The sequence below is a fragment of the Magallana gigas genome, chromosome 1 (assembly GCF_963853765.1).
Source record: "Magallana gigas chromosome 1, xbMagGiga1.1, whole genome shotgun sequence".
Taxonomy (NCBI): domain Eukaryota; kingdom Metazoa; phylum Mollusca; class Bivalvia; order Ostreida; family Ostreidae; genus Magallana; species Magallana gigas.
In genome coordinates, this window is record NC_088853.1 from 50,084,325 (window position 1) to 50,105,268 (window position 20,944).

General features: G+C 32.0%; 2 protein-coding genes across 4 annotated transcripts; one reads left to right on the forward strand and one right to left on the reverse strand.

Moving 5' to 3' along the window:
• Positions 1-4,186: 4,186 nt before the first annotated feature.
• On the forward strand, positions 4,187-14,391 carry LOC136270914 (multiple epidermal growth factor-like domains protein 11). 2 transcript variants are annotated; one of them, XM_066069848.1, is made up of 10 exons: positions 4,187-4,307; positions 5,742-5,972; positions 6,505-6,759; positions 7,019-7,156; positions 7,603-7,740; positions 7,892-8,032; positions 8,252-8,389; positions 8,681-8,833; positions 9,024-9,126; positions 9,214-14,389. In XM_066069848.1, exons 1-10 carry the CDS (start codon positions 4,250-4,252, stop codon positions 9,374-9,376), a joined length of 1,518 nt encoding a protein of 505 aa, XP_065925920.1. In that variant the 5' UTR covers positions 4,187-4,249; the 3' UTR covers positions 9,377-14,389. The 2 variants fall into 2 exon arrangements, with proteins under 2 accessions (XP_065925920.1, XP_065925925.1); XM_066069853.1 differs by having other exon boundaries at positions 4,207-4,307; positions 5,766-5,972; positions 9,214-14,391.
• Positions 13,012-20,287, reverse strand: LOC105334146 (uncharacterized). Of its 2 annotated transcripts, none has more exons than XM_011437478.4 (5): positions 18,792-20,287; positions 17,630-18,562; positions 15,796-16,758; positions 14,435-15,355; positions 13,012-13,125 (listed from the first exon to the last, which is right to left on the reverse strand). In XM_011437478.4, the coding sequence occupies exons 1-5, from the start codon at positions 20,281-20,283 to the stop codon at positions 13,064-13,066; spliced, it is 4,371 nt and encodes a 1,456-aa protein (XP_011435780.3). In that variant the 5' UTR covers positions 20,284-20,287; the 3' UTR covers positions 13,012-13,063. The 2 variants fall into 2 exon arrangements, with proteins under 2 accessions (XP_011435780.3, XP_065925743.1); XM_066069671.1 differs by having other exon boundaries at positions 13,024-13,125; positions 14,555-15,355.
• Between the last annotated feature and the right edge of the window lie 657 nt (positions 20,288-20,944).

Below are 20,944 nucleotides of genomic sequence, written 5' to 3' on the forward strand. Positions count from 1 at the left end.
TGACCGGGGGGGGGGGGGGGGTGGGTGTTAAGTGCAGGTAAGTAATTACGATCAGTTAGACTCGGGTAGCGCAATTATCTTTGTATATTATGGATTAGGAAATGTTTATGCAAAAATTTTCTGATAAAACATAGCATTTGTAATTATGAAAAATAAATGAATATTCAGTTTTGAATTTAAAATATGCTTTCGTAAATACTGATACCTTTTATTGCATAGAATTTGATTGAATTATTTTTTTCTTAATCATACAAAAAGATGATGCATTGTAAGATCATATGATAGTGCAACATGATAAGATGGTATTATAGAGAGCAAAAAGCGTTTGAGTACAAAGTATTAAACAACAACACTTGTTACCTTATAAATTGAATCTCTTTCCGCAATCAAAATAATTGTCATGTAGAAAAAGATATCTTCCTCGTTTAGCTAATTAAGTAAATTTAATCTGTGTATATGATAAATTTAGTTCAACAAAATCATACTTCGAGAGCTTCCTTGTTTGAACGAGTATGCGATTACCTAGCTAGATGAGCTTAACTCTAGCTCGCATATGCACTGTTGTAGTGATCTTTCTTAAATGAATGTGATTTTGTTCTTTTCATATTTTATTCTATTTCTTGAAAACCACTTGGAAAAAAGAAATAAAAGTGTATGGAATATAAATGAGTTTTGAATTCGATTTCAAAATACGCTAAGGGAATAATTGTCTTTTTAAACCAAGATTCTTATCGATCATTATACATGTATACGATTAACATCTAACAGACATAATTATTAATATTTTAATATATAATTTCTTTTCCGGCAAAATGTTTCATGAGCACAAACGGTAAACTTTCGTGCTATTTAACAATAGTATATCAAGATTAAAACGCCGTTTTGAGTGCATTGTTGCAACCACTATTGAAATAAACCCACTATTGAAATAAATTATTTCAATAGTAGTTGGAAATGTATTTCATTACAAAACTCACTTTGCAACCACTATTGAAATAAAACCACTATTGAAATAAATTATTTCAATAGTGGTTGGGGACGTATTTCATTAGAAGAATCACTTTGCAACTACTATTGAAATACAACTAGTATTGAAGTTATGATTTCAATAGAAGTTAGGGATGTATTTCATTATAAGAACTACTTTATAGACAACATTAAAGTACAACTACTATTAAATTCATTTTTTCAATCGTAGATGGGAATGACTTTCTTTATAAATATAACTATGTTATCACTATGGTAATAAAAATCGTGACTATGAAATTAATATACTTATTTTAGGATTTTCACTGTTGTGCAGAAATAACCAATCCTTGCAGATTAATATATATTACATATTATAAACTTTAAAAGTAATTACTATTGAAGTAATTTATTTCAATAGTAGTCGTAGTAAACTTCATCACTAATCAAATAGAAACAGTAATAAAATAACTTATTTCAATAGTGAATGGAGATGCGTTTCATTTCAACCACTATTGAAATGAATTAGTTCAATAATGGTTAAGGATGCGTTTTCTTACAACCACTATTGAAATAAAGTATTTCAATAGTGGTTTAGATGCATTTCAGTTTTATATCTATTATTCCGTCTGTGTGTAACATTCTCCTTTCTGGTATGGGATTTCTTAATATAAGAAGTATGTCTTATGAGATGATGAATTCCTTTTTAATTATGACATTCCTTGATTTACCTTTATATGGTCATGTATCCCATACCACCCGTCATTTGGAACCGAAAGTGTTATGCACAGTCGGAATAATAGGCATTAAAATGACATGCATCCTAACCACTATTTAAATATTTTATTTCAATAATGGTTGTAATGAACTGCATCCTTAACCACTATTGAAATAAATTATTTCAATTTTTGTTGTAATGAAATGCATACCTAACTACTATTGAAATAATCTATTTCAATAGTGGTTATAATGAGACGCATACCAAACCACAATTGAAATAATTTATTTCATTCAATATTGGTCATAATGAAGTACATCCCCAACCACTATTGAAATTATTTATCTCAATATCTTATAATGAAATACATCCCCAACTTCTATTGAAATCATTACTTCAATAGCAGTTGTATTTCATTAGTGGCTGCAAAGTGATTCTTCTAATGAAATACATTCCCAAACACTATTGAAATAATTTATTTCAATAGTGGTTTTATTTCAATAGTGGTTGCAACATGTGTTTCATAATGTTCAAACTCTGGATGAACAAACAGAACACTAAACCTAAGAAACAGAAATCATACGTAACTACTTATATTTACAAATACTGAATATGAAGTGGCGGACAACAATGCCGGCTATCAGAAATTAGGAGATATCCTTCAAAGATCAAATTATGGTAGTTTGCAAACTAATATAAGCAAATATATACATTCTCTACATCATTGATATTACTGATGCATTTGATGTAATTGGTTTACAGGAGTTGACTGCCATTCAGTCAACTAAATGTTAACTGAATGGTCTGTGGATGTGACTGAATGGTAAAGCTATGCCATTCAGCCACCTTTCAGTTGACTGTGTGGTAGAGCTTCATCCTGTGGTTGTCAATGCCCAATTTTCCAAACTAGTGGTATCGTATTTAAGATTTTTTGCCATGTTATTACAGACATACACATCGTTCGTTACATAACCTGCGAAATTCGCAATAACAGGCAACAACAGTGTTAAATTAGATTTTATTTTACCAGTATTATTGAAAACAATTTCTAATTCTAATGCATTTTAAATTCTTTTGGCAGTGCCTTTTAGAATTGTAAAACTGTGAACAACCACGACAGGTAACAAAAAAGTAGTTCTATGTGTATTTTGTTCGTGGTACATTTTTAAATAACTTCCTTGCTAAGTACATTCATTATAAAAAGCAAAAATGCCATCAAACAGCTTAAGATCCTTTATATATATACATGTACATCTATATAGTATTGGAATCTCAATTTCCAATCTCTAAGTTCGATATTTATCTTATAGTTCATTAATACTTTGCTGACTTATGGTTTAAGAACAAGTTTTAAAAACGCTATTGCATTTGTAACTATCCCTTTTCATTTTACTTAAAACCCCTTAGTATATTGTTCATGAGTATACGGATATTTTTGATTTGGAAGGGTCAAAGGTGTCAAAGGTGAAAAATTGAACTGACTGTGTTTTTTTTTTTAAAGAAGTACATGACATTAAATAACAATAAACATCTACTTCACACTAACGCATTAACAATATTTCCACTCTGATGACCGCAAAATATAACTTTTTTGGCCCATTGAATATCACTAATACCTAAACGGGTCTTTTTGAATTGGGAGTGTTAATTGATTAACCATTGGTCAAATCGCTGTGCGTTTAACCTCAGGTGAACTTTAAAAACTACTTTCACCTGATATACACAGGTCCTTTTGTCTCATGTAGCAATAGTTCATCTGGTTTTCTTTCTTGTGTGTGTTTTTGTTTCATTTTTTGTTTTTTTAGCATGTTTTAAAAAATGCACATGTATTTCATCTATGTATAGGAAACAAACCACTTGCTTTTTCGTTTTTGCTATCAATAAATGAAATATACCAGAGTGAAGACATCTCGGAACAGCGTACTATTTATTCAATTGCAGTTCCTATCAATAAAACACTGATTGTTAAACCAAGAACCAAAGATCAAGCGACAAAATGGCTGTAGCATGGTTGCTTCAGCCGCGCAAAGCTGAAACAATGAAATTATTTCATTTCTGCATAATTGCTACACTTGATTATATCATAATTAGCATCTTTTTTTTTCATTTTTGTTACATTTTGTGCTCAAACGATTATCAATCGATTTCAACGTTTTAACAGTCAGGAAAATCTGCTCATGCATTAGTATATGGTGTGTTCCTCTGAGTGATTAAAAAAATGTATTAACTTGGAAATTGGTTCATAACGCTTTTAATTATAACATATTTCAAAATAAACTACATGTATAACACTACAACCAGGGGCAATAGTTTTTTGTGCTTGTCGGTGAATTCATTTTCTTAGAATTTCTTTACGTTATTGTACATTTTTGATGTGCAATTGCATACCGCAGATACTTAACTGTGCAAACCAAATCAAACAATATAGCCTAGATAAGTCTCATGATCATTAAAGTAAAAAATGTTAACAACACTTGTTCCCGGAACATGTTTAAATAAATCACGTGTAATTTTAGAAAAAAAGAAAACACGTTAATATTGTCATTACTTCCTTCCATTTTAGACATGCATTTGCTCTGGTTGCATTTATGTATTAATTTATTCATCTTAATCAACGCATACGGTAAGGTATTAACTTTTTATTATTCTTTTTTTCTGGGTTTCTTTTTTTTCTAGCTAGAGATAGTTTGAATTAAAAATGTGTTCAGTTTATGTTTTGTTTTGAGATTTATAAGGACATAATTCCATTAGAATCATTTTACACCTGGCAGTTGGAGTCAATATTTCCACAATTCTACAGTAACAAACTCATTCATCTCAAACGCATTTTCAACACTATACATCTTAAATCCTCATTAAATACTTGCCAAATACGAGAGTTGTTCGGAATTTATTACGACAACACGATTATTTCCCTTTATAATTGATAAATTTTATGAAAGTTGACATAAATATTAAAGAAACCCTAACAAATAATAAAACAAAGTATCATTAAAAGAATATTTAATATTTTGTTTACAACAATAGATAAACAAATCGATGGTCGGGGTACCCGGCGCAGGCATGAAATCAAAGATTAAAAAAAAAAGATTACAGCTAATAATAAAAGGAATCAAATTCAATATTATCATTTTGCTATTTTTTGTGGCTTACTTTTGATCAAGATTCACTAATGCTGGCGTTGAAATACGGACATGGTACAGATATATCTACCAAGCAATGAAAACCTGACAACGACTTTACGTTTAGTTTTGACGTCAAGGCGGCGCAGCGAATATCCATCAAACTGTTGGAAATCTAAAAAAAGAATTTAATTGCAATTGCTCCGGGTCACTGGACGAAGGCACTCACCAGGCATGATCAATTCATGCCATAGACTAGAAACGTTTAACATTAATCAACTATACCCTGATTTACTTTATGGTGAAATTTCAAGGGTTTGTCTTTTTTCCTAAAAAAAAACGGAAAAGAAAGTGTCTCAAAAGTTTACGAACAACCCTCGTAATAAGCTTTGTCATTTTTGTTTACACTGTTATAACTTTAATACACAGACAGGAAGTAAACACTACATACCTCTTACGCCCAATAGTTATTTTGGTCAAAATACAATTAATAGATATGAACAAGAAAACTTCGGTATTTGTTTTGATAATGAGAATCCTTATATAAACATTAAACAAATTGACTAGTATTATCCGAAATGAAAGCAAATTCTGACGCTAGGAAAACAAGGATTCGGATAAATAATGTTTCAATGAATTAATGTGGTTTTGGGTTTGTTTGTTTGTTTGTTTGTTTGTTGTTGTTTTTTTTCTTTTCTTTTTTTTTTGGGGGGGGGGGATTAAAATGGCTTTGACTCGCCATTAAGCAATGCTTAATTTGATCAAGGTTTTTTTTTTTAATTAGCTTTTATTAAATCAGGCTTGCATACAGAAATTATAACATAAATAACCAGAGATTACCTTTAAAAATTAAATGTTGATTATTTTGATTTCTTTGAAATGATGGTCCTCAATGGTATTGCAACGAATTATGATCCTACTTTATCAATGTTAAGAAAATATTGCTCTGGGGAAACCAGCATGGCAGCGTTTTCCGTATACTGGTCGACCCTGTTGGGGAGCGGATCGTGCTGTAGACGGACGGAAGTCAAATCTCTCTCGGTATGACGACCAGTGTACAATATCCGGGAACAATCACCCTGTGGCGGAATGGAGGGTGGATCTAGGGGAAGTTCTTAGCATGCATCATATTGTAATACACTACAGGACTGACAATGAACCTTGGGGTACTTCAATTTTATATTTTCATTTTAAATATACATACCTGGAATGCGTTTTACAAAATAACTTGTGACAAAGTCGTAAATATTTTCAGTTTCATTGATTCATCTTTAATGAACAAAATTTAAAGAAAACCATTTATTTATAACAACTTTGATTTCCATAATCATATTTTACACCTATTAGAATAAACTATTGATTAATATGTTATTAATTACCATTCATTAATTTGGTCAAAGGTCGTAAGTTCTTTTGTAAAACGCAGCCCAGGTACATGTGACATCTCATTGTCATTGTTGTCAGATAATGAAGGAAGCAAATTGAACCCTATAAAATACTTGGTCTTGATATTTTTAAGTTTAATCCCAAATCCCGAAATGTAATATGCTGGGTTCTTCCTTACAGAATTACTGTTTGTGTTCACAATAATCCATTGAATAAATTCAAAAGCAATATATTTATAAATGTTGACTTGTTGAACAATTCATACAGTTTAAACAAACAAAATTGGATTATGTTTGGTTATCTTTTTAATAGGAAATCCAAGTAAATATTCGGGACGATTTTTAGGGTTCTCTGTCTACATATCAAACACAACGAACAAAGAGGACGGGATTCTGTGCTTCAAAGACAGAAACTTTACTAGAGCAACAATAGAAAATCCTTTAACGATAAGTTGCCCTAATCATGGACGTTACGTCATCTACTACAACAATCGAACACATACCCCGTTTCCTTCTGGTTATTCTACAGATGGAGCATACAACGACATCTGCGAATTTGAGGTTTATGGTAGGATCTAGCGGCAACTATTTCAGCATAAAAATTGTTTTAATTGTTATTGTTAAAATTCTTCTACACATTGTAAATATCCTTGTCTAAACAAAATCACAAATAATTGTTTTATCCCTTTTTTATCAACAAAATAAGAATATTCAAATCTATAAAAATGAAAAATACCTTACGTGCTGCTCTTAGATCGAATTTTATATACACTGTTTTATCATTAAATTATTATTTCAAACATACAAAAATCATCATATAATTTAAGGTTGTCCCACACCAGGATATTACGGAGAGGACTGTTCTTTACCGTGTCCACAGAACTGTCAGGAAGGTCACTGTCACATCGTGGATGGAACCTGCCTGGGGTGTACTGATGGATACAAAGGTCCAACTTGTAATGAACGTGAGTATATGCCACATATATAATTATGGTAGTAATTTTAATCGAGCGGTTTTAAAATTGTGTATCCACCCTGGTTTAAAATAAATTGAGAGAATGTTGTTTTTTGGTTTTATTTGAATATTTATATAAATGATCAATTACAGTGTTTAAGCCAATCAATATCTATACTTAAACGGGCCCATGTCTAAGAAATTTTAAAAATATAATTTAACAACAAAAGGTAGTCTAACATTTCTTTATGATGTAAGCACTATTTTAAATGTCTGTTTGTCCCGCAAATGGTCAAACTTTTGACAATCATCTAAACTTCATTTTGTCTGCGAACCATAAAAATGTTTCAATAAAACTCTACTTAAACAACCATGACCACATTTCTATCAACCGTTGAACTTCTTTCTCATTCGGACTAAAATTTGAATCTAAATGATATAACTTTTACATTACAGAATGCAACAGTAAATCGTACGGTCAAGAATGTCAGCAGAATTGTGGAAACTGTAAAAATAATGAACAGTGTCATCATGTGAACGGAAGTTGTATAAACGGTTGTGGCAGTGGATTTTATGGCACGAAATGTGACCTAAGTACGTACATATGTACATGTTAAATTTGTTTTAAGTTTATGATCGTGTAATACCCCTTTAACCTTGATATTGTCTTATTCTAAACAGATATAATAGAATAAGCAATTTGTATTATTTTTATCTAAAACAAAGTCTTATATCGCATTTACAGCCTGTCCTGAAGGTCGATATGGCTACAATTGTGAGGAGCACTGTAACATTAACTGTGGAGTTCCATACAGATGTGAAAGGGTGACAGGGCAGTGTGAGGAACGATGCAAAGTGGGATGGAAAGGGGCCACATGCGATACACGTACACTGTCTTTTTTTTTACTTTTATCAACATAATCTTTTTAACAATAAAGAAGTATGATGTAACAATTTTAGCCAATGAATCAACAAATTTATCCTTATATCTATAAAATTTATAACAAATTTTGTGTCTGGCATAATATTACATTTAGGTACTTTAATTTTGATTTTTACATGTTGAAACAAACGATGAATTTCTAATTTGTGCTGCATTTTGCAGAATGTAATGAAGGAAAGTTTGGTCAAAATTGCAACCATTCGTGTGGACATTGCCTTGACAATGAGCAATGTAATTACATCAATGGTACATGTCCCGATGGATGTGAAATTGGTTATCAAGGAACTCAATGTACACAGGGTAATGGTAATGTTATAGCTCCTAAAAATCTGTGCTAGATGTGTTCAAGGAAGGATAAGAAAAGAAAAGGTTGTGAGTTGTTAACTGTCGGACAAAATTTAAGTGTTTGATTAAAAAAAACGTTGTTTGTTTTTTGTTTTTTTTTGCATTTATATTTCAGTTGTTAATCCATTCTGAAGTTAAACCTGAATTAATCCAGTAATAAGAAAAATTATTGTAATTGTAAAGAAAAAAAAGCCAAAAAAATTGCTTGTAAATTTAAAAAAAAAAATGTTTGATCTTGTTGTATAGTTTGCAGTAATAATACACATGGAGATGGATGTTTGCTTAAATGTGTAAACTGTTTGTATCTGTACGGAGAACAATGTCATCACGTGACTGGTCAATGTCCACGAGGATGTGACATTGGCTACCATGGCGATCGCTGTGACCAGGTTTTTAAAGGTAATGTTTCTTTCATGTTATGGACAGTGATCGAATATGTTAGAATAGTAATGTTGTTTAAAGAAGTAACAATGAATGAATATAATTTAACTTAAAAGATTTCGAGACTAACGATTTGTATTTCGTAAAAAATAAATCTGAAAAGGTTGAATTTGCTTTAATTATATATATTTTTTTAAATTGGAGTCAGGTTTAATTCATCCTGTATCTGAGAGCCAATTATCCACCTCACTCTATGTCTGTACGACATTTCTTATCTTAAGTGGATTACTTAACGTCATTTTGGTTGTCAGGTACGTTTAAATATGTATACATTATGATTTTTTTCTGATTTTTTAATATCAAAGCAGGTTTATAAGTAATTTTGAAATTCTATTAAGATTTTTCAGAGAACGAAGAAAGACAATGCGCAAACATCAAAAGAACTTGAAAAGTGAAAGTGAAAGGAACAAAGAGATGGAGCACCCAATGCCTATCCCCGAGTGTTCGCAATATCAATATGAAAACTTCTCTCTGTATGAGGAACTTGGGCTATCTAAATAGAATAATAATTGTTCTTGCCTTTGAAAAAAAAAATAAATAGTGCCTGTTTGGGAGGGTAACAGTTGAAATTGAAGCCCCAAGAAAACCATTGTCAACCGATGCGAAGCGGAGGTTGACAATGGTTTTCGAGGGGTGTCAATTTCAACTGTTATCCTCCCAAACAGGCACTATTTATTTTATTATACTGAATGTCTTAATTTTATATATGTTTTTACTGCTTTTATAGAGAATTGACGTGAATTCCATGGTGAACCGTACGCGCATAATTACCGCGCATGTAACAATTCGCTGTGTTACCCGTTGCTAAAAGTGTTGCTAACGCTGAGGGTAATAGAACGGATTATCAACTGCGTCTAAACCAATCAGATTTCAGTATCTAACTTGAAAGTATTATAATACAAAATGTTAATAGAACTTTCACATCAATGAACACTTAATTTCGTGGATCAACTTAGTAACGAAATCCACGAAAATTGGTATTCAACGAATATTAATGTAACCACAGTATAAAATATTCGTTGTACATTTGTCCATGGTAAAGATCCAAAGACTAGTATTTTTTAAGCTGCCCTTAATTAAAACGTGAATATCATTCTCTATCTATAAATTTTGCATTGTCGTCCTTAGAACAGTTTCTGTTATTTTCTGTTTCTAGGTCCGGATATAGTTTTTGTTATTAATCTTTACACTTGGATTTATTGCTTTCATTATTACTTTTACAGGCGGCAATTTTTCAATGCTTACATGCATTTGTTTTGTTTACTATTATTCCTCTCCTGTATAATTTTCATTTGTCAAAACAGTTATTTGACAGCGGGTTTTTTCCTATCAACCTGTGTTGCCGCAACAGTCGATCAATTTCAAATCATTGCCAATTATGACCGAAATGATTATTGATACCTTTTAAATTTCATTGACCATAGAATCAATTTGACAGTCTTATGTAATGTATTTAATGATACATGTATTTTATATTTGTATTGAAATATCGTTTGGGCAGTCAAATCAATGTTTCTGACATTCGTTCATATATTTAGTAACTTGCTTATTGGTATTTTGTCTTTTGTGTATTACAGTGATGTCATTAATATTCAAGGGTATCAAGTTTCGTGGATAAAGTGAAAATCACGGTTTCAAGAATAAGTTAATTTGTGGCAAATGACCCTATCAATACACATGGTAATAGAAATTGCATTTCAATAAACATTTTATTTTGTGGATCAGCTTAACAACAGAATCCACGAAAATTGGTATTCAACGATCATTGATGAAACCACAGCATATTGTTCGTAATTTCTTTAACATACATTTCTAATAATGTCTTTATTCATGTAATTTGTAAAATGATGGCAATACAAGCCGTTCCCAATTCTTCACACAGTAAAAAAACTTCGCATTTTTTACAAAAATCAATGATTTAGTCTGTCCTCCTTAGAATCTTCACACACAATATATGTATATCTGTATGCAGTTACCTAATTATGTATATATGTCACTTTACTTGTATTTTCTTTTTGTATTGTAACACAATTTCCTCTGACGTCATTTGAACATTGTATATTTTTTTTGAGCCTCAGATACCATCTTTAGTATGGCCATGGTGAATAAACTGAATTTGAATCTAAACTACCCCTAGAAACCTTTTTTTTTTGGGGGGGGGGGACTTTTATATTATTACAAAGGCTAGGCATATCGGATTCAAATTTGTTACACATATTTTTCACTATTCGAATGTGCTCTGCTGTAATATAAACTTGCTTTTATAAAACAATGTAAACATTTTTGACTAAGTACAGAATAGACAACATTTTTTTTTATTATAATCATAACTAACAAAAATAGTTTAAACACTTGGCTTCTATGGTCATACTAAATATTGCTGAAGTGATAGTTTCAGCATTAAGATAAAATTGAAATGCATTCTTAATTATGTTTTGTAAACATTTAATCGATATCATTTCATTTATTATTGTTGAAATGTACATTTCTACGTTTGCCAGTCATGCAAAGGCTTGTGGCAACACACTTTAAAGCAATATGAGCTGTATTTTTTAGAATTTTATTTTGCTGCAAAAACCTGCTAGTATGATTAGGTTGCATGTAAGTTAAACTTTTATGATAAATAAGATTTCGAAAAATCATTAATTTTTGTCAGAAGAAAGATTTCTTTTCTAAGAAATATATAGCAGATCAATATTTGTACAAGACCACAATAATTCAATTTTTCTTCAATTTAGGCTTCTAAACAGCTTTTTCCACTAAGATAAGGCTAGCAGAAATTTAAGAACCATGGTACTTTTGTCATTTTAGAAGAAAATATCTTATCGTTACAAAAAATTTCAGCATGAAAATTGCAGTGCATCTTGCTTTAAAATATTACGCACTTTGAAAAAAAAAATGTTCAATGTGCGTCTAACTTGTTACAAAATCAGCTCCTTTTGGCTTTTCTCATCAAAGTGAGTTAATTTTTGGACCAAATCAGAACACTTTGATCTTTTTTTTCAAAATGAGCAATGAGTGTAAACATTCATATCTTTTTCATGAAGACATTTATAAAACTGTTTACTGATATTGCATTTATTCAAAATAAGTGTGATTTTTTTTATAACCGTGTTAAATCTGGTCTATAGATACGACAACCACTGATACAGTCAAATTTCCGAAATATTAATCGAATAATCAAATTGAGTATACTCGAAAAATGCAACCGATTTTTTCTTCCTAAACGTCATATCATATTTTTGAACTTTGATAGATAAAGTTTAGTCATATAAAAATAAGTTGCCCAATGCAATCAAAAGCCTTTTACATGTTATAATGAGTTTCTAGTCATAAAACCTCTTCTCGTATTTAATCTAAATGAATTATTTCGATGTAAAAAGTAAGGAAGTTACATGTACATGTACATTACATTGTAATTACTTTATAAAAGGCATATCAGAATGCACTTTTTGCATAATGTTTTCAAAAAGAATCATATTAATACTGTATTGAATAAACGCATTGATTAAATAATATACAGAACAAAGATTTATAGAACAAAACAAAAAACAAAAACAAACAAAACAAAAGGACATATGATGGTTAATCGGCGCAGTTGACTTGATATTTTGACAACAAATCTGAATGAACTCCTGAACTGTTGTTCTTCATTGTGCAATTGCAATTCAGAATAACTAGTTTTTTAATACTTTTGTTGATGTCCAATCGGGCTAAGCTAAGTTCAAACAATAATCTTAAAAGGTCCCAAGAACTTCGACTGTGCCCTGTACATTTTTTTTTCAACGTGCATTAATATCGATCATTCAACGCGCTTGTCTTTTTTTTTAAAGAATCAAAATTAGTAAACTTACTCCCAGTTTTAACGCACTTAAAAAAAAGAAGAATTCAAAATGTGTGACTTTTTAAGGTGTTGTAACAAATGTAAAGAAGTAACACCGTACTGATAAGATATGACCAATCATTGTAAACCAGAGGCATACACTAAATTGTTTACAACATACAATTACATTCTTTATATCATAAGTTGATTACATGTAATAACTTTTTTTGAAACTTTCTTTTAAATGAACACATCTTACAGGAAAAAATAGGATGAAAACAATAAACCTTTAAGAACCTAACCCCCCCCCCCTCTCCCTCCCCCCCATTCCTTAGAATCACTGTGTCCTTCTCCAAAGAATTTCTTTAAAAGTCTGCTTGAACCAGACAGCACTCTTCATATTCTTCTTCATATACTGGATTCTCATCTGTAAATCATTTATAAAAGGTTGAATAAAAATTTATCAAGAAACATATATACATATTGCCCGACATTAAGAAACGACAGATGAACAAACTAAAACTAAAGCAAAATAAAACAAAAATTGTGTGGAATCAGTGTTTAATACTTGAAATTGTTAAAAAACATTGTTGCATTTTGTATGATATTGGCAAAGAAAATAAGGTAATTTTATTTTTATTTATTTTTTTTACAATCGACCGTTGCGAAATTTAAATCTAATGGCAATGTGATTTTTAAGGTCAAGATCTATTAAATGAAAGGTGCCTACAGGTTTTTGAAATTCAAGATAAAAATTCTTTTAAGGATGCTTCATAACAATATCTTTGTTTCATAGGGTGTACCGGGGCTCAAATGTTTGGTAAACACAATGAAAAATCATGTTTTAAACAACCATTTTCTATTAAATATGAAGGGCAAAAGTAACAAATCTCGGAGTTTTGTCCATTTTTGACTAATGAAATGTAGATATGTAGATTGCCTACAGTCTCTCCAAAAATGGCATTAAACAAGCTCTTGACCTCCTCTTTGAAATGATGTCAAATTGAATATAGATACCGGGATTACTTTTCCCGTGATGAAATATAGAATGTCAAAATAGTGTGTTATTTTCTACATAATTCCTTTAAAGCCGTAAAATACGGGGGAAAAATCACCAAAATCAATAATGACGTCATAATGGTTCTAGCACCGGAAAGACACTCTGATATCATTTACTAGATCTAGACCTTTATAAAAAAAAACTGTCAAACAAAGTATTTCTTTTAAAAAATTAGATTATACTTCTTTGAATAAGGGTAGTAATTATATATTTTTCTGGTGCTTAAAATATAAGTACTGATGTTGATGAAGGCTGACATCCTGTTAAAGGAGACTGATACATGTACTCCTTCACTATGTTCATTTTAATACGCACCTTCAACGTTTAGGTATAAACATATCACTGCTGTATTACTTGTTTTAGTTATCTTTGTCTTAATATGTGCTTGGGTAATGAATTTGAACATACTAGTAATAGATTTTCTCTTTGATTTCTTTTTCCTCGAAAACAAACGACGATGTCCTGAAAGACGGTGACTGTACCGAAAAGAATATTTATGTTTGACTTTTATACTTGATTATTAATTTTGTGTATCGTCAATGTAAATAAATAATTGTTACAATAGGTTCGGCATTAAATGTAAAAATAGCACACTACATGTATATATCTAAATATTTAGTGATATCCAATGTTGGCATTAAACATAAAAACTCGAATATAAAATTAAACATCTTACCAGTAAGAGGGTCCTGTGTTGGTATATACTTGTAGAGACATACTGAGTAGTTGACGTCTGACCCTACCCAGAGAAGGTCGGCTTTGACATCATAACACAGGCAACTAGGCGAGACTATACCTGATGGTTTAATTAGCAGATTGGATAGGAAGTGTCCGTCTTTATCAAGAATCTGTACTGCGTTGGTTAACTCATCACATACCAAGATATGTGACAGATTGTCAGTGCAGATTCCTAGTGGAGATAGTTCTGATCCAGGAGGATGTCCTTTGTACGAAAAACGATGTCTTCCTTCGCGGTCTGTTACCACAACAGCACCTGTCGAGTCAGACACCACGACATCCCCGTTAATGTTTTCTGTTATATAACGTGGTGTATTGTATATATCGCTTCCAATTTCGTTGTGTTGTATTTCCTGTATTACCTCCCCGAGGTTGTTGTACCGAATAACCTTGCCTTGTATTCTGTCCAATTTCTTCATACCGACCAAAACGTCATCAGTTATTTGAGAACAGTAAAGACACCATGGTCTCCATGCAGAATCGGTTTTCTGCATACATTTGATAAAAGTTGTTTTTGTTTTCTTTTTATATTTTGACAGTTTGACAATGTTATAGTCCTTCTCGATATAAAACAATTCTTCCCGAGATATGTTCATTGAGTGTGATCCAGTACTGGCATTACTGCGTAAACCGTCAATATGGTGTATAGTTTCACCTGATGTACTTGTAATGATGAAGTTTTTTCCTTCATTGATTAAAAGGCAGTCGCATATGCCGTATGATATATGGGAACAGCGTTTAAAGTCTTTCACTGTGAAATAATTCTGTACTGCTGGTGCAAATACCTGCTTTTTCGAACAAGTTCCATCGACAAGGTCATGCTGCGTCTGTCTTACAGCATCGCAATATTTATTTTGATCTATGACACAATCATAAAAATAAAGTCAAATTTAATATTGTAGAAGCCCTCCCTTAACACGTGTTTATTTAAACTATAATCCTATACATGTATAAAACCTTACATGTAACAAAAGTTCGTGTCAATATCTTAAATATATATAATGCAACCAGCTTAATACATTTTGTTGGCAATTCAGCAAATACCAGTATTTGTAAGTTTATCTTTCCAATGCTATATACCATTATTCCTCATGGTTTTTTAATAAGGAACGTAGTCTAATGAAAACTCTTAATTAGCAATGATAGGTAATGTATGTTGGTACATTGTAGTACAGTTTCTTGTACTGATGTAAATGCATATATCTTGTCATCAATAATTTAATCATTTCAGTGTGTTTTCGTCCTCGAGCAACGCAGAAATAAAAAAATGAATCTTAAATTAGAGTGTTGTTATCTTACCTGACACTACATCTTCACTCCTTAAATACTTGTAGATAGCTACTGTATTGTTGTACTCTGAGCCGACCCAAAGAAGATACGCATTTTTATCAAAGAAAATAGAACATGGTTTGGAGACACACTGTAGGTTAATAAATAGATATGACAAAAACTGACCGTCTTTATCTATAACATGTATTGTTTTTGTGTAATAGTCGGATACTAAGATGTTTGACAGTGCGTCAGTGGACACTCCTAGTGGATCTAATGCTGTTCCTTGCGGATATCCTTTGTAAGCGAAACGAAATTTTCCTGCACTATCCGTGACCACTACAGCGCCAGAGCAATCAGATACCAGCATATCTTCATTGTTGTTCTCTGTTATATAGCGAGGATATTTGAAGATGTCCAGTCCTTTTTCGTTGCATTGTATTGTTTGCGCCATTTTGCCAGTTTTGTTATACCGAATTATTTTTCCTCTTCTTAAATTCATGTTTGCCATGCCGACCAAGATATCACTCGTGAATAAGGAATAATGTATACATTGCGGTCTCCATTCATTTGAATCCGTATTCTGAATAAATATGGTACTTTTTTCCAAATCCTTTGACAATTTGAGTATAGTATCATCCTTTGCTACGTAAATTAGTTCACCATCACTGTTAAGCGTGTGCAATCCATACGACCCATCATATGCACCATCGCGATAATCTTTGATTTGATCTTTGATTTGATGTAATGTTTCACCAAGTTCGTTGACCAATACAATGTCATGATCATCACTCACCCATATCATACATGTACCTGATGCGCATAAAGATACACTTTTGCTACACCGAACATCAGTAATTGACAAGTATTTGTGTAGGATTGGGCTATACGGTGATGACGATAGATTATTCTTTCTTACTTTTCTTTCTTTAGTCTCTGTTGTTTGAATAGCTTCTATTGGATTTGCTAAATCACCAGAGATTGATTCCGGATCTACAATAAATGTAAAACGAATGTTTAGAACAGAACTGGGCTATAAACACGTTGACTCTCACCGTACGTTAAATTTACAAGTTTTTTCTTGTCTACTTATTAGGTAATTATTATGATATATGATATGTTATGTATTCCATAAAAAGTTCATGTTTAGTACTAGCAATTTCTGTTAAGGAACACAAATAAATGTACAATCATTCCAAGGGATGACTCTAACTCAACAATAGTGAGCTAATAAGTTTTTAAAAAAGATCTTGGACTGAATGAAACATAAAGTATGGAAACGGAAAGACCAACGTTATTTACAACGAGAATAAGCTAATTCGTCTTGGTAAAAAAAATATATTCTATGATTTCTCACCAAATTCAACACTGCGTTTGATAAAATAAAACCAATATGCATCTTTAGATGAATAATTTTTAAAGGAAGGATGTGAAACATCATTTGGATTGACGAACATGTGTTTTGCACATGTGTGTAGCAAACGTAATTCAAAGAAAAAACAGAGGAAGAGAATGGTAGGAAAGAACATTAATAATGTTGACAAAACATTACTTAGAATTGTTAGAAAGCCTTTATTTACATTGTATTTCCATGCATGGCAAAAAGTTTTTAACTTATGAAGTGTGATGAAAGAACAAAATGTCTTCCTTAAAAAACAAAAATACAAATGAATGCGTCATAAATAGTTATAAGTTTACTTAGTCTTACAAATATCAAATCATAGAAATAGTTAGCTTTAAATGTTGACCTTCGAATTAAGCATTGACAAAGCATTAATCCTATGGAATATACAATTGTAATGGATTTTTTAACCTCATCGCTACATGTTAGATTATTCTATTTTTTCAGCATTCGAACACTTACTTAACATCGAATCCTGTCTGAATATATACTTGTAAACACCCAGTGTTTGTTGATTATCGTCAATACCAGCGTAAAGACGGTTATTGAGGACATCATAACTCAGACAGTATGCCCTTTCCATCCCTGAAAGTTGAAAATGCGATAAAAAGTGTCCATTTTTATCTATGACATGCACGGAGTTAGAGTATGGAGCGCATATAAGAATGTTCGATTGGCCGTCGCAACATACTCCATGACACCATGTGTAAGAACATGAGCGATGACTTGTATATGAAAAACGATAATTTCCTTCCCTGTCAGTAACCACTACATTACTAAGGCCCGAGTCAGACACCACGATATCCCCATTACCGTTTTCTGTTATATATGCAGGTTTACGATAAAGCGGTTTTCTACTGTTGTTGTGCTGTATGTTTTTCGTCTTATCTCCATCCCGGTTGTAATGCAAAATAATTCCTGTTATTGGGTTTTCTTTTGTCACTCCGACAAGAAGGTTTCCAGTGAAAGGGGAACAATACACACTTAAAGGTCTCAATGCAGTGTTAGATAACGTTATGAATTTAGTTTTTGTCTTCATAACTGTCGACAGTCTCATGATGTTATGTTCTTTATTTATATAAATCAATTCACCATCACTGGTAACTGTGTGTATTCCGGAACCTCGTTCACTGAATAAATCTTTAATATGGTATATTGATTCACCTTTAGTGTTTATCAATACGAGATTTTTATGATCACTGATCCATATTTTATCTGCCGAAACAAGTGACAAATGGGAACAACACCCGATGTCTTCCACTCTAATTGCATTCAGTAGCAATGGACCCGGGGTCTCTAAATAGAGTAGTTCATTTACAAAGCAATGTTCTTCCCCCGTTTGTACTGTTGGGTGTACAGCAGATTTTCTTACAACAGCACTCAGTGAGGGTTCAGCTAAAAAATAAACATAATAAGTTACAAACTTATATGTTAATTTTGTTTGAAAAAATGCAATACCATGCAAATTTATTTTACCTAGTCGTTTATGGTTTTATATATAACAGACTTATTCTAATGATCCATGGCACACGTTTGTGCAAAATTGAATTAACGGATTGAATTGTATTTAGGAAATTCATCAGAGATTAACAATAGTAACATAAAAGAATGAAATGTGCCATACCGTAGGTGTTAACATATTGGGTTATGTACTTATAACCAAGCACTGTGTTTAAACTTGATGATCCAACCCAGAGAAGATGTGTGTTTACATCGATGGTTAGGCTGCTCGGTGACAGTATACCTGGTGGTCGCATTAGAAGATCTTTTAGAAAATGACCGTCTTTATCAATCATATGTACTGAGCTACTGTAACTATCACACACTAGTATGTGCGAAAGTGAATCAGTACAAATTCCTTGAACCACCCCAAAATTGAATGGCCCTCCATGGTAAGAGAAGCGATGTCGACCTCCAATGTCTGTAACTACAACTGTACTTCTATCTGAAATAGCAACATCCCCATTGTTGTTCTCTGCTATATGGGAAGGATGGGTAAAAAGAGGGTATCCTGATTCGTTATACTGAATTGTTTGCTTCAGACGGCCTAATTCATCGTAACGGTTTATCCAGGTTTTGTTATCCAAATCACCATATCCTATGAACCCTACAAGTAGATCTCCAGCGAAGGGGGCGAAATACACACAACATGGTCCCTTGTTATTGTATGGTGTGTTAATTAATGTCGTTATTTTTTCCATATCGTGTGACAGTTTAACGATGTTATGATCGTTATTTATAAAAACCAAATCCTTTTCATTGGTTACTGTGAAATATGCAGCAGGGTTATACCAAGAAAAATCATTAACTGGTCCCTCTTGGTGAAAAAGTGTGTCGCCGTTTGTGTCTTTGAAATAAAACTTGTTTTTACATCCAATCCATATCTTATCTGATGTCACAAAAGCCATGTGGGAACAGGAGTCAACATCTGTCGCCATGAAAGACTTTTGAAACACAGGTGCAGGCATCAACTTGATTTCAATTTCTGTAGGTCGTTTTCGTCCCTCTGTGACCTTTATATCGCTCAATAACATCGTCACGCCCTTTGCGTTCAGTCTTTCGGTTACACTTAGCTTGGCATGTTTTGCACATCCGTACCGTTCTTTTAATGTTCCAAAGGCAGATTTTGATAAGAGGAATTTTACAGGATCTGTTGCTGACTGTTCAAATGAATGTTCAGTACACACCAAATTAGAAATATGTCTGTGTCTTTTCAGATTGTGTACAAAACACTTGTGTATGAGTTCAACGTCACATAAAACTTTATCAACGATATCCTTAAGCCGTGCGGCATTCAAAATAAGACTTGCATTACCTTTCCATATTTCTTTTTGGCAGGTTTTCACATCAGTTTTGATGCCGGTCATCAAAACACTTTCGTATAAGTGGATCTTGCCCCTCACGACGTGAATAGCTTTTCTGAGTCGCTGATGGTGTGAATCATGTAAGGATTTTATATCTAATTTCTTGTGTCCGGTATGTTCATCGCAAGAGGAACACATGGGCAATTCACAAGTTTCACAATACTTATCATAAACATTATCAGTATGTATAGCACAGTTTTCTTGAATTGGAGAGGTCATTTTCCTGCGGAATATCATCACATCATGGTCCATTGTATTAAGCTCAATCACATGCTTTTCTTTACAGCTGGAACATAAATCACATCTGCATGAAGTACAGATGAATTTCGTGTCCCCCTGGCAGTTCGAACACTGCCGTGTTGCATAAGGACTTGGGGTAGCCATGCTGTGGTGAAATGTGTATATATATGGAATCACATAACCTTCAAATGAAATAGTAGATTAAAGTGGCATAATGACTTATAAGATGATGTTTTGCTTTCTATTATGGCAACAAAAAGAAAAATAATAAATTTAAGCATGTGTCTTTTCTACTAAATTTGCATAAATATATACTCATTTAATTAGTTTAAATTAAGATCAACATATGGGTTAAAAAAAAATCAGAAGACCCAATTCATTTAAAAACATATGGACTAGTAAAAGACCCTTAAAAGATACAGAGTAAGAATAAAGTATAAAATAAAACGACTTATGGAGATTGCTAAACCGTTAGCAAAATACATACTTATCTTTTTTAATCTTTTAAAAGTCGCTTTTGTTTTGTAAGATAATTTTTCTATATCTTTTCAAGGCATATCACGTTTTTTAAAACTCGACCTGAACAAACTAAAGTTTCTCGCATAGTATGGTGTAAATTCTATTTAAACGTAAAATTCATATCATACAGTTAAATTTTTATTTCATAGTGCAA